The 14,809-nt window shown below is 40.4% G+C and overlaps 1 protein-coding gene across 4 annotated transcripts in view; it reads right to left on the bottom strand.

The window, feature by feature from the left end:
- Positions 1 to 703: 703 nt before the first annotated feature.
- Positions 704 to 14,809, bottom strand: part of pbx4 (pre-B-cell leukemia transcription factor 4) — a 43,005-nt gene continuing 28,899 nt past the window's right edge. The window contains exons 4-10 of one of the 4 annotated variants that reach the window (XM_056252410.1): positions 13,929 to 14,173; positions 11,974 to 12,164; positions 11,689 to 11,824; positions 8,922 to 9,078; positions 6,298 to 6,398; positions 3,435 to 3,521; positions 704 to 992 (exon numbers count right to left, since the gene is read on the bottom strand). In XM_056252410.1, coding sequence (XP_056108385.1) covers positions 900 to 992; positions 3,435 to 3,521; positions 6,298 to 6,398; positions 8,922 to 9,078; positions 11,689 to 11,824; positions 11,974 to 12,164; positions 13,929 to 14,173 — 1,010 coding nt within the window. In that variant the 3' untranslated portion in view covers positions 704 to 899. The remainder of the gene's footprint in view (positions 993 to 3,434; positions 3,522 to 6,297; positions 6,399 to 8,921; positions 9,079 to 11,688; positions 11,825 to 11,973; positions 12,165 to 13,928; positions 14,174 to 14,809) is intronic. The other 3 variants (XM_056252416.1, XM_056252421.1, XM_056252430.1) reach the window with 3 other exon arrangements.

Below are 14,809 nucleotides of genomic sequence, written 5' to 3'. Positions count from 1 at the left end.
GCATCTTTGTGGGGGTGAAAAAGCGGCAGAAAAACAAACAAAATAAAAACCCTGGCTAAACTATTAAAAACAAGGTCGATGTCAACATCTCTTTTACATCTGTTGAGAAAGTGGACGAGTAGTGAGGAAACATGACCGCACATCAATCGCCCTTCGTCTCCTCCGCTGAAGGTCTTTCACACCGAACTCTTCTGCGATCGGCTAGTTAAAGTGTTCAAATATCCGGCGTACCTTTACACGGATGGATTCCTCTCCATCCGACCACCAGCTCAAAGTGTGATTGATAGGATTTGTGCTTAACACAACGTTGAACAATGCAGGACAGATTGTTTTGTGAGAAACGCTTGCTTCGCAAAGTCGGTTTTGCTTACTGAAGCAGCGATGAAACCATATTTAAAAAGCAGGCTAAATGGCGTTCTCATGGGTCAGTTGTCTGAGGTTGTTCTTCGACGAGCGGAAGGTGCGACAACCGTTGACAGCACTTTGGTACAAGCAAGGAGGGAGTTGTTGCGTAATCCCCATCATGACAGGTTGGAACAGGAAAGGTAACATGGAGTTGGGCGGAAACTGTCCAAGACTTTGTGTTTTCCACACAAAGACTGCTGAAGAGGATGTGTGGTTTATTCAGACTCGTCCACAGCAAATGTGACGTTCTGCGTCTTTTGCACGAGGAGTGAGTGTGTGTGTGTGTGTGTTTGTGTGTGTGTGTGTTTCAGTCAGTCTGGTTCAGCGTAAGAACCCTGGCACACCATGAAGAAAGAGGAACGGGACTATGGAAGACCTTTGACATCTGCTAGAGTGAAGGACGAAAGCTGTGAGCAGGAGAGAACAGGCGAGACAGGATGATGAGATGCTGTGTGTGTGTGTGTGTGTGTGTGTGTGTAGCAGGGTGAGCTGCATTAGCTGGAGGTGTCGGAGTGGATGCTGCCAGGAGGTCCTGGTGGAGAGGTGATGGAGGAAGGGTTGGTGTTGTCTTGCCAGCTGTTGTTAGCCTGTGGAGAGAGTCACAACAACAGTATGAGCTGAGGTAACATGCAATGACACTGTAGACACTTCAACATGAATTTTCACAGCAAAACAAAAAGGAGTCATTAATTAGCAGGTTTTTAATCCTATAAAAATGATACACCATCTCAAGAGTTCTTGGATATATGCAAATGTTGCTTGTTTATACTAAAAATGATACACTATGGTTTAAAAGTTTAGGGTCAGTAACATTTTTACAGCAAGGATGCATTTAAAGGGGTCATGACATGAGAAACCGAATTTGCCTTGATCTTTTGGTATAAGAGATCTATGTACTATTAAAAGTTCCTGCAAGTTTCATAGCTTAAGACGTCCTCCCCATTATAAACGAAGCATTTATTTAATCAAGCTCTAAATACAGCTCGTTCTAGATCCTTTGAACTTAGTGACGTCACGGTACGAAGTGACGTACCAGACGTTTGCATATGACCGCCTCCAGCGCAAGACAACTACGCCTCATTTCGCTCGATGGTGTTTTTAGCCCCCAATGGCTCCTTCCAGGCAGCTAACCCTAACCTCATCCCTAAACCTATCCATCCCCTCGCTGCCTGGAAGGCGCCGTTGGGGGCTAAAAACACCAAACACCCCTCAGCTCACATCATCGCATGCGTTGACGTGCAGCGAGGGGGTCTGTTTACAAGATGACTGCGATGCCATGCAGATGTGCTGTTCCTGGCTGTGGACAAACAACATGTTCGAATACTGCCGAACGATCTGGACGTCAGGGAAAGCAGTTGGATTCAGTTTATTTGCAGCATATGCAGCCCGCCAAAGCCTTATTTGTTCGGTGAGTGATGTAGATGAGTGTGACAGAGCGCATGTTACTGAAAGAACGAGCAGAGAGAGAGAGAGAGAGCCCCGGCGCCTTCAAACCATAGACAGTATAAGAAGTGGACAGAGCCATCTCATTGGAACTCAGTTGAGACAGTTGAAGCCCATTTTTAGGGATTTTTGAGCACTTCCGTTCCTGACGCGCAGACTCAAACCGACTCAAACTAAGCTTGATGACGTGAGCAACCTGTCTGACAGACGTTAATCTTCTAGTAGCTGTGCGTGAAAATTGCCAACGTTAATCTTCCAGAGACGGGGAACTTGAGCAAAGAGTTCTTTGGCGTGAGTGAGCAGGAGTAAGTATTCCATTGCTTTTATGGACTCATTATCTATGGGCTTCTCCCTTGACGGGACGTCCCCCCGATTGCCTGCGAGCTTCTCCTCCTGTCTGTACGGTAATTTCTGTACAGCGCGACAGAGTCCAGTGGTTATGACGCAATCGTTAGCCTATTTTTACTAAAACTGTTTCTACGGGGCTATAATGTAACATAGAAGGTAATGGAGCCCTTTATACATTGTCGTGTTTCTTTAGAAATAAATAATGGACAAATGGAGTCTTTAAACGCCTCAGATGTAAAGTTATTCGCTGTCAAAGTGACGCCAAAATGAATGGGAGTCAATGGAAATGCTAACGCAAGTGAAGTTCTGCTACAACATGGCGGCACCCGGCCGGCTTCAACTTCCGGTCGATGGATTACCCCCTTGCTTCAAACGGTCTCTCTCTCCCACGCGCATATGAATCAAAATCAATTGAGAATTGACACGATGGTAAAAGATCAGAAGACCGAAGTTTCACGTGGCGGAGCATTGTCAAAGCAGCACTGACGTTAACCAATCATAACAATGGGCGTTAACACCGAACTCTTAAAGGGGAAACGCCTCCAAAACAGACTGTTTGAATCAGAGGGGGAGAAACAGGGTGGGAAAAGTTAATAAATCACTACATTTTTAAAGTTTTTTGTACAAAAACTATATTAATACTATAATTGCATCTAAGGGAACATAATAAAACAACACAAAAAAACATGTCATGACCCCTATAAATGAATCAAACGTGATAGTAAAACACTTATAACATGTTCAAACGATTGAATGCATCAAGGTTTTTCCTCTCCCTTCTGTCACCTGATGGAGTTTTGGATTCCTTGCCACTGTCGCCTCTGGCTTGCATAGTTGGGGACATTTAATATTCAACAATGTTATTGATATGACTGTTGAATGAGAGCTGAAATGAGCTGGTCGACAACATCACTGTTCTAAGCAGAACTGCTTTATAGATGAAATAAACTACTTTAATAATTGATGCTCTTTCCAACGAATCTAAATCAACACTGAACTCACTTTAGCTGAACATACAGCATTTAGATGCATCTAACTCGCATTATTAACCACTAGAAGTTTCCTCTAGCAGTATTAATGTAGAAACAGGAAACATACAAGCTACAGTTTGCAGGCAGCAGACATGACTGTTGATCTGGTCATCTACAATAGACCCCAAGTGTTTCCTTCTCCATTTCATCTATAGTTTTTTAGCTTGAGAGTGTGTGTGTGTGTATGCGTGTAAGAGCTGCACTCACGTCTAAACGGTGTGGGGTGTAAAGAGGACTTCCTGACAGATCTTCATAGCCTGCCGTCAGGTGTGTAGCACGGTGCAGGATATCCACCTGTAGCACACATACTTCACATGAGTATCAAAGGACAAACAATCACAGCTCTAGAATACAACGCCAAACACCTCTGCTAACATATTAGATTTGCCATATTTATGTTACATGCGACAAATAAAATATTAATAAACTGAAAGGTGTAATGAGTCTGAATATACATCAATGCAGCCTCATCATCTATCATCATTCTCTAATATTTCTCACACATCTGATATTCTGACATGTTGTCCCATCGGTTTACATTTATCTGAAGGAATAGTTCACTCAAAGAAGAAAAGTGTCAATTTTCATGTTTGTATGTGAATTTAAGCCTCTGTTCATCATATAAAGCGTTAGTCTATTCAGAAGACTTGGATTATGTTGTGTTCCATGACCTTTTGAAGCATGTAAGTTGTGTTGCGTGGACTTTTAATGGATCGACAAAAATAAGAGAGTAATATTGTTTCAAGATGAACGAAATCTTTGAAACAACATGAGGGTGAGTAAATGACGACAGAATTGTCATTTTTGAGTGAACAATCTCCTTTAGTCTAAACTGCTCTGTGCTGCACTATCAATGGGACACTCATGTAAAGTGATCTACTCTTCGTTCTCTAGTGGCTCACACTCATTTCTGGCTCTTTTGATTTTAAAACCAGACCTAGTCAATGTCACATAGCAATGATGGGTGGTGGGAGTTAACGAATTAACAGGAGAATCAGAAATAAGTGTTTAGAACATTACCACATATCATATATGGATTTATGTTACACGCACATTTGATCCTTTCCACATAAAAATAAAAACAATAATAAAAATCAATTGGGTGAAGTGTAAATATGGTCTAGGGGGTCTTCCACACAGAAGCCGTTTTTGCGAGATGCAGGGCAGTGGAACGCAAGGTCTTGTGACATTTTTTAAAAGTTAAAACTTTAAAAAAAAATTTAATGCCGTGTTATGCGTGAGACGCTGCAAAATAACGCAACGGTAAACACTGATGTCTAGCACATTTACACAGAAAATCTGCCAACAGAGCAGTGGAACGCAAAAACATGTTCTGTGTGAACGGCCCCTAAATCAACAGTACAATATGTACAGGACTCAAAATTAAGGATTTTTTTTTTTGTGGATATTTTTACTCATCCCACCACACAAAAAAAAGAATGACAATAGCTTGTTTTCATATGACGTCACGCCACTGCGTTGCCATGGCGCGAAATGCAAATGGAGGGCAGGAAGTGATTTGCTGTATTTAGAAAGCACTATAACAAACTCAAAATGCCTATGTTTTGCGTCGTTTATGGTTCCTTAAATCGATCAAACCACGAGGAGTTTTTATCCTGTACCAAAAGTTGTTGTTCATAAGGGGGGAAAATGCAAGAAATTGACCGAAAAACTCCGGAAAAACGGCTTGCAAACCTACGTCTGCGGTCGGGAGGAGCCGAATGGGAAAATGCCCGTGTGTGCAGTGATCACTTCGTCAAAGGGGAGTTAGTTAATACAACTTAAGTGGCAATGTTTGTGTAACGTTTACGAACTTTGTAAAGTCAAAGTATGTCTGTGAGACGAGGTAGTTGCTGATATCTACCGCCTCGATGGCAGGAAAATCTTTCAATTCAGTTGAAAATCGCTCCTCTTCATAACGTAAGGATCACGTCCAACATACGTTTGATTTTTTGTTTATATCTTTCTCTTGTAATAGCGTGTAAAGTAGTACAGTACGGACTTTCCTCCATCTCGTCCATTGCGCTCTTCACTCCCTGCCCTCCATCTGAATTTCGCGCGTCATCATAATCACGTGACTGAAACCCAGCTATTACTATTTTAACAAATAAAATGTGCAAGTTCTATTTGCAAAAAAAATGGTAAATTATTTTACTCATTTAAAACTTGGCATTTCTTGAAAAAAAGAAGCTAAATTTACACCTAATCCATATTATCCATTGAGATAACTTTACCTCAGTGATATTTCAATTAGCATTATTTGTAAAAAAAAAAAAAAATAGTTTGATGCGTTACAGAACATCAAATGTTTGACTTTAGGAGGGACATGCAATACTAGTGTGATGGGGTGAGTGACTGTTCCAAAACATTGACACGAAACACTCTCAGGGTGTTTTTACACTGGCAGTTTAGTTCGAACGCGGTACGGTTCGCATGAAAAACTGGTAATGTGAAAGCTGTCATGCGTACCTGGGAGAGCGCCGAGGTACCGAACCCGAGACTACCTGTAGGAGGTGGTCTGAGTTGGGTTGCACTGGAACTGAATTCACCAAATTAATAAAAAACACAGTATTCTATCATGCGCCGTGCATGTTTGTGATGATGTAAGATGAATACAAACGCACCAGGGTTCAATAGAATCAAGTCGAGTGTAAAACCAGACCAACGCTGTGGTGGGCGCCGGGAACAAACGCGCTCTGACTCGGACCGCAGCAAACGTGCCCAGTGTAAAAACGCCCTCAGTGGCTCCGGGGCATCGGTACATCCTTTCTGTTGAGCCCTAATGGGGTCTTGATGAGACTCATTAATTTAACAGGAAGTAGATAAAGGACGTAGCTGTAGATGACTGATGAAGAAATGAAACTGAGCGGTGCCACACAGGGAAGATGGCGGAGGATAGAGCTCTACGCTCAGGACTCCATGAGTCCGACTGAGCCGAGGCGCTCTGGGGTGGGAGCTAAGGCGGATGTCAAGGGTTGGGGCAGTAGCTTTAAGGAGTGGGGAGGAGAGCACTACACTGGGAGCAGGTAAGGAAGAGGAAGGGCATTGAGGGGACGTCCTCAGTGCCTACCTGCTGCACAGCGGGAGTGACGCTGACGCCATCCCCGTTGAGTGATCGCAGCCCGAGGTAGGCATCTCCTGTGTGAGAAAGGGTGTACGACCCAGATGACCCTGCAGGCAATATACGCAGCCGATCAGGCACGCAACTTTGCCCGGGTTGGTTTTTGGAAAAGCATACAGTGGTGTGTGTGTGTGGCTGAGCAAGACATGAAAATCAGGACAAGCCACATTCCGAAATTCAAGACTGCCATGATAAACAGTTCAACTGTATCCGCCGACTAGAGACGACAGAAAAAAACAGGTGAACAATGGGAAGCAACAAAGTATATGCTATGTGGACTGGTCCTTTACATGAAGTTGTACAACTCAACGTCCTACTTCCTCTAGATGATGTAATGCATTGTTGGTAAGCTGGCTGCAGGATGTAAAACAGGAAATGTGGAGGTGAGGCTTAAAAAAAATGTATGCAGTGACGGAGAATTGTTAAAAATGACAATACCAAGTTAAATCACCTACCTTCTCCATTCTGCTTCCTGAGCAAATAGAGGTTCAACTACACTAACCAAGTGTGTGTGTGTGTGGATGTGTCACATGTGAATATGAAAATAAAACTACAAACATGAAGCCAACATAGCATTGATAACTCAGACAAAGCCAAGAAAAGAGGCTGTGTTAGTTATCAACGGAAAGACAAATATTTAGGGGGTTACCGCCACAGGATTAGAGGAAAACAATCATGCAGAACCAGAAATGAAAGTGAATGTTCACATGGCCAGAGGCTAAAGTGGGCGGTATGATCGAAACCATAATTTAACAATGTGGTCATGCCTTTCTATATTTCGACAATCCAATTCTGATTAGATACTTTAAAGGGATAGTTCACTTTGAAATTAATTTTTGGCATGTTTTAGCTTACCTCAAGGGCATCCAAGATGTAGGTGTCTTTGTTTCCGCAGTAGTTTCAATTTTGATATTTTTAGGTCAAACCGTTCTTGTCTGTCAGTCATATAATGCAGGTCTATGGTCACCACCTCAAAGAGCATGCACAGAGAAGTCCAAATTAAACATGATTTAATGACTCGTAAATGTAAGTACACATTGATGGCCTAAGACACGAAACGAGCGGTTTGTGTGAGAAAACGAACAGTATTTATATAGTTTTTACCTCTTTGACTTCTCTGTGCATGCTCTTTGAGGTGGTGACCATAGACCTGCATTATATGACTGACAGACAAGAACGGTTTGACCTAAAAATATCAAAATTGAAACAACTGCGGAAACAAAGACACCTACATCTTGGATGCCCTTGAGGTAAGCTAAAACATGCCAAAAATTAATTTCAAAGTGAACTATCCCTTTAACCAGGGTATTCTCAGAACTTTTTTCAGCCAAACCCCTTTGAGCTCAAACCAGTGTCCTCTGAGATAGTCTGAGACCCAAAAAGGAAAATCCTCTCATTTACTCGCCCTCATGACATCCCAGATGCATACGAATTACTTTCTTCAGATAAACACACAACAAAGATTTTTAGGAAAATAAGCCATCTTCTGTGAGTCCATATAATGCAAATTAATGGGTACCGCTTGTTTGACGCTAGAAAAACCACACAGAGCGATTGTGACGGTAATCCAAACGACCACAGTGGATGAATCAATGTCTTCTGAAGCCAAACGAACGGTCTGTGTAAGAAAACTACCGTACTCATTTGTAGCTTTTAAAATCATAAATCATTGCTTTCGGTCTACTGTCATACAAGCATTCGTGAGAAGGACATTATGACACATGACGTAAGTGGGTTGTGAAGTTCACGTGAGAAGTGGAAACAAGAGGAGCCTCATTTCTCGCACTATTTTCAATTCAATTTTCTTTAAAATGAGATAATGAGGGAATTTTCATTTTTGGGTGAACTATCCCTTGCAATAATTTAACAGACATCTTTTTAGTAAGCATTTTATTTTGATCGTAATCAAATGAGTAGGCTTTTTTTCTCTGTAACATGATGGATGCAAAACAAAAGACAAGATTACTCATAACAAATGAACGCTTTTGGGATGAATTCTGCCTGAATGAACCTCGTTTGAAGCCGTTTTAATATATATACACACACATACACCTGTGACCACACATCAACTGCCCTCTATACAACTCTATATTAATGTTGCGACGTTGTTTGCTAACTGTACACTAAACTCTGCTTCAAGTTGTGCCGAACAACACCCCTTCATAAACATTTCTGCTGTCGCGTGGTGTGTACCAATATACCGTCACGGTCCAGAGAAAATAGACCCGTGACGGTTTTATCCTGCAGATGTTTACAAAACATTTGTTGCCTGGATACAATCGGGTCGACTTTACAGCAGCGCAACCCAGAAAAACAACATCTAAATCTTACATTCCCAGCAAGTGCGTAGTGCAAATACCGTCAAACAAGCATTATCTGTATGACTGGAAAACAAAGAAAGATCTTATGATGGGCAGACAAGAACAGACTGGACGACAGGAAAACAACAGAAGTGAAAATGAGAGATGTAGTGTGAGAAAATAGTCTGATGAAATGCAGGAGTGAGATTGTGATAAGCTCAGTGTGGTTTTACTGTCGTCTAGAGATGATGGGAGGGCTGCTGTGCACTTTACCTGAGTTGGGTGTTGCTGGAGAGTTTGCCTGGCTGGCCTGTGCCGACACATTGGCAGCGTCCACGGCTGTTTTAACGGCGTACAGGTTTGCTTCCTCCTGGAACTTACCAATGTTCTTCTTGTACCGAATTCTCTTGTTGCCAAACCAATTCGAGACCTGAGGAGAAACCACTCCAATTAGACAACGATTTCATCACAGTGAACGACGCCTAATAAAGCACTACCAAGTCCTATGCAGAAAAGATTTTCATTAAATCGCAATCTTTCTGACACAGATTCGAGCTTATCCCAAGATAAACTTTTACTCCATGCTGAAATTCAATAGCTGCATGAAAATGTATTTGTCCTTCAGATGCCACTGCATAATGTTCACTCTCAACTGCATAGTTTACTCTACTGTTCACTGCTTGAGGTCAGAATGTTTTTTAAATAAACTAATACTTATTACTCACCGAGGATGCAGCTGATCAAAAGTGATAGTAAAGACATTTATGATGTTACAAAAGATTTTGGTTTCAAATAAAGTATATTCAAACGATGCTGTTCTTTTGAACTTTCTAATAATCCGGAAAGAAAATGTATCACAGTTTCCACAAAAATATTAGCAGAACAGCTGTTTTCAACATTTATGATAATAAATGTTTCTTGAGGATCAAATCATCATATTAGAATGATTTCTGAAGGATCATGTGACACTGAAGACTAATAATACAGCTTTGATCACAGGAATAAATTACATTTTATAAAATATAACAGAAAACAGTTACTTTAAATTGTAATAATTTTTCACAATTTTCCCGTCTTTCCAGTTTTTTTTTTCTTTAAATAAATGAAACCCTGGTGAGCATAATAGAAACTTTTGCTTTTTTTTTTACCAACCCCTAACTATTATTGTTTTTATTAATATTTTTGCAATGTTCCCTGTATCAGTGCTTCCTATGCCTTATTTCCAACATAGCTTCATACACTGGAAACTTTGAATAAGACTTATTTCATGTAAAACCATTTTGTGTGATATCAAATAACAAAATCATTATTTATTGGAGGGTTTAATCAAAATGTTTCATTATGTCATTATGTAGCTAGCTATCCATATACAGTGTTCAGCATAAGTGAACACACCCATGCTAAAGTTGACTAAAAAGAGGAATAAAAAAAAAAAATCATCTTTTGGAAATTGATCTTAATGCCTTAAAGGTTGGATTTTCCCTAATTTATTTAACTAAGGACACCAATTTTCTCACCAATTTCCAAAGGATGATTTTTTTATTCCTAATTTTAGTCAACTTTAGCATGGGTGTGTTCACTTATGCTGAGCACTGTCTCTAATGTCAGCTGTACATGATCGCTGTAGCTTGTCTGGTCACACAAATTCTAGCTAACGTTAGATGCAATGTTTCCTTCCATTGCTGGTACAAATGTCCTCACTAATCCCATATCAAACAGAAAAGTGTAGAAGTTGCCAACTCTAACTTATAAAGCTGTTGCTGTTTTAGTTGTTTTGACTTCACACCAGTTATGTGGGAGGTGACAGAGCTGTCATAAAATGTTTCCAACTTGTAATTATGAGTTCAACAAACATGAGCGGTTATTACAAGTGAGGAAACTTGTAATTATGGCAAGTCTGTCATGATGTGAACACAGCACAAGTTCACAACTCAACTATGCAGGGATAGATCACAAAAAAATGCTGTTCGGGACAAAAAACACAAAAAACTTTAGTTTATCTTTGAAACACAAATGAAGATATTACAATTGATAGTACGATAGTAAGTTTGAGCTTCCGTTTACTATATTTGATGTGCTCCATGCATGTGCGTTGAACAATGTTTATATGTGAATAAAAGCTTAAATGGAATCTGTTAATCATATAAAAAGCACTCAACCTGCGCACACATATTCAAACGAATATAACTATAGAATCAATTTTTAATGCGCATGTGAACGCCATCCGGTCACAGCTAGGTTCGCGTTTAAAGTCTGTTTAGAGAGAACGCCGTCGTCTTAGTGGCCCCTAATGTAATAACAAATGATAATTTTGCTGGAAGTGAATCAATCAAAACCAACTTTAGCTGGAAATAACATTATTCAAAAATCGCCATAAAGCTAAAACAATCTCTGTTACAGTAAATTGTATGTTTATCTCTGTAAAGCTGCTTTGAAACAATCTCCATTGTTAAAAGCGCTATATAAATGAAGATGACTTGACTTGAATTCATAAGGACTACTTTTAAAATCTCTTTATGGACTTAGAGAAGTGTCTAAGTTTGGTTGGGTAGACTTTCAATGGAGGACAGAATCCTCTTTAATAAAGGTTTTATCCAAAAATATCTTCATTTGTTTATCGAAGAGACATAAAAAAAACGTATGGTTTTGGAATATGTGGGTGAGTAAATGATGACACTGTAATATGTGCAAAAAAGTGCTCATCTTTGCAATATCAATAGTTACAATCAATAACTACTCAACAGCAGAGATTATGTTCTGTATATGCTTTTGAGGTTTCCTTGTTGTTTCCTGATACTCAGATGCTAGCAGCGGCATTGTGGACATGATGCAACGTTAACTTTAATGACTTAAATGACATCATTTTTTATATTTGATGAAAACCTTGTTAAAGTTGCATGGTTCAGTTCAAATAAAAATGGGTCAGAATAACTAGTTATTTTCCAGGACATTTACCGTAGGTTGTTTTCTTACACTCCATTATTGGAAAACTGGATTACAAAATCCCAAATTGTGCAGTAGCCCATGTGCGTGGCCTTACCTGAGAGACAGTAATCCCACATTTCTTGGCCAACTCTTCCTTGGCTTCCTCACTGGGGTAAGGGTTGGACAGGTGAGAGTAGAAGTACTCGTTCAGCACCTCTGTGGCTTGCTTATTGAAGTTGCGTCTCTTACGTCTGAGGACACAGAAAGTGGAGAAATCAGGCGAGTGTTTCATTGATACGAGGTTAATAATAATAATTAGTGGAATAGTGCAGCAGGCCAGATGAAGACACCAAAATGAACTTTCTCAATCCTAAAGAGACACAAACACAGGGCCACGCACCTGGCATCGAGGAAGCGAGAGCGGAGGATCATGACGGCCTCACAGGTGCTCTGCTTGAGCTGCATCTGGATAGAGCTGAACTTGCGGTGGATGATGGCCACCATGCGCTCGATCTCCTTGGGTGAGATAGGCCGTGTGCGGGACTGTTCCCTCAGCAGGTTCATCACGTGATTGGTGAACTCACTGCAGGCCTGTTATCAAACAGAATTCAGGATCATTGCATATGTACAAATCAGTGCTGTCAGTTAAACGCGCTATTAACGGCGATAACGCAAACCCATTTTAACGGCGTCAATTTTTTTATCGCGAGATTAACGTTCTTTTTGGCCTAGCAAACTTTGTAGTTTTTTTTCACATGCTGTTGCAACAACTAGTAGCATTAGAAAAACTACAACACCACACCGGATCTAGCTAGACCGGAAACAAAACAACAGGCACGCCGCACACACTTGTTTGGGCTTGCGAGCCGGCCAAATAGTAGGTTAACGTTACGTTTTGAGTGGATGACGAGCGCGAGACGCCGAAATGGATGCCAATAAGATTCTGAATGGAAAGTTTACTTTTGAAAAGTTGCCAAATGGTTGCATTGACAAGACCAAAGTGATCTGTGTGTTTTGTCGTTGTGAACTGAGCTAACATCATCGCAGCACGTCCAGTCTGAAACACCACTTGATGATGGCCAAGCACACACACACACAGCTGATGCGAATTCTCCACCCCCTCGTCAAAGCCTGGCGACAATGGATGTTACATGTGCACTTTGTAATTTTATTTTGTATCGCCCTGTTTTGATCCCTTAGAAAGGGCTGTTTGTCAGACAAAGTATTTTTTTCACCCTTTTATTAATGGACAGTTACATTGTGTGAGAGATTATTTGCTCCAAGTGAGAATGTTTTAGTGTGAAATTAAACACTACAGTATATATGCCAATGTTGTTTTCAATAAAAAAATAAACTTTTGCACAAAGCAAGCCGATCAACTTTCCCATGTTGATTAGAGCATTAAAATGAGAAAAAAGAAATGTGACAAAAATGAAATCAAGGGACATTTAGAATAGATAAAAATGTGCGATTAATTGCGAGTTAACTGTGACATTAACGCGATTAAATATTTTAATCGTTTGACAGCACTAGTACAAATACACAAGGTTTAAAAATGTTGGTGTCGAAATTATTTTTTTTAAAGTTTCTTTTGCTCACTAAGGCTGCATATTATATCCTGCAGATAATTATATTTTCTAAAACTGTTTTATTTCATATACATATTTGCACTACCGTTCAAAAGTTTGGAGTCGGTTTTCTTTGAAAGAAATTAGTAGGATGCATTAAATTGATCAAAAGTGACAGAAATCTTTTGTGACATTATAATTGTCTTCACTATTTCAGTAATGATCAAAAACACAGTAAAACAGTTTTGCAAAATATCATTATATATTAAATTCATCAAATGTATCGAAATATCAATATCAGTATGATCAGCTGTATTATCAGCATCATTACTCCAGTCTTCAGTGTCACATGATCCTTCAGAAATCCTTCTAATATGATGAATTGCTGCTCAAGAAACATTCATTATTATCGTCAATGTTGAAAACAGCTTAATCTTTTTATGGGAACCGTGATACATTTTTTTCAGGATTCTTTGATGAATAGAAAGTTCAAACAGCAAAGCATTTATTTGAAATAGTGAAGACAATTATAATGTCACAAAAGATTTCTGTCACTTTTGATCAATTTAATGCATCCTACTAATTTCTTTCAAAGAAAACCGACTCCAAACTTTTGAACGGTAGTACAAATATGTATATGAAATAAAACATTTCTAGAACATATATTTATCTGCAGGATATTATAACTTCCCTACCATTATCACTCCACCAGTGAGAAAAAAATATATTATACACAAACCCATTCTGAAATCAATTCACAAGGGCCAGGTAGGCGTCTGATTCTCACCTGTTCATATTTCTCTAGTTCGGAGTGGTAGATCTGGCGGATCTGTGCGAGTTTGGCTCTGTAGTCGGAGTGCTCGATGCTGCCGTCGTTGGGTGATCCTCCAGCCGCTGCTGCAGCTGCGGCCGCTGCCGCTGATCCACCACCCTTCTCGGGCCCAGACACACCCTCGGCCAGCAGCATGTTATCCAGACGCATGATCTGGGGGTCCGGGGGGTCCTCCTCCTGTACGCCTCTGATGCTCAGCACTGCAGAACACAAAACCGAGCTTTCAGAAACTGGTCACTTCACACCATGTTGAATTAATGGTATTTCATTCCCTATGCCACAGAAACTGGTAGTACTTCCAAATTAAGTGTGCAATTTGTGGTTCAGCCAGCAGAGGGCAGCATGGTACCTCAGTGGCAGGGGTCCAATAACAGGAGAGCATGTGCTGTCACTATAAGCACAAGCAGCCATAAGTACACACCTCTCCGGCACTGAATTAAAACAAGACCTCTGTCAACTTCCTGCTATGGGCCCATCGCTCACACACCTATACGAGCACCCCGTCTACACTCCTGTACATATGTACAAGTAGGGCCGGGGCAGTGACTGTGGGCAAAGTGTAATAAAGATAACTTACAGAAAAACATGAGCCAGAGGGTCTTTGTCTTTCCTCTAGGCCAGTTTTACGAACTCTTAGTTGTAATTCACATAAAAGGTCTTCTTTCTAAAGCAAGGCCCAGTTTACACCTGGTATTAAGATGCGTTTTGGTCAATCGAATCACAAGTAGACGAGGGAAACACCCGTTTACACCTGGTGTTTTAATCGGTCTCTTTTGTCCACTTTCAACCACTTCTGTACTGATTTCTTTGAGGAGAGGGTCTATGATGAGGGTAAA

The sequence above is a fragment of the Rhinichthys klamathensis genome, unplaced genomic scaffold (genome assembly GCF_029890125.1).
Source record: "Rhinichthys klamathensis goyatoka isolate OS25496 unplaced genomic scaffold, OSU_Roscu_1.1 h1tg000004l_1, whole genome shotgun sequence".
NCBI lineage: Eukaryota > Metazoa > Chordata > Actinopteri > Cypriniformes > Leuciscidae > Rhinichthys > Rhinichthys klamathensis.
Note: the sequence above shows the minus strand (reverse complement) of the source record. Positions and strands in the feature narration are given on the sequence as shown.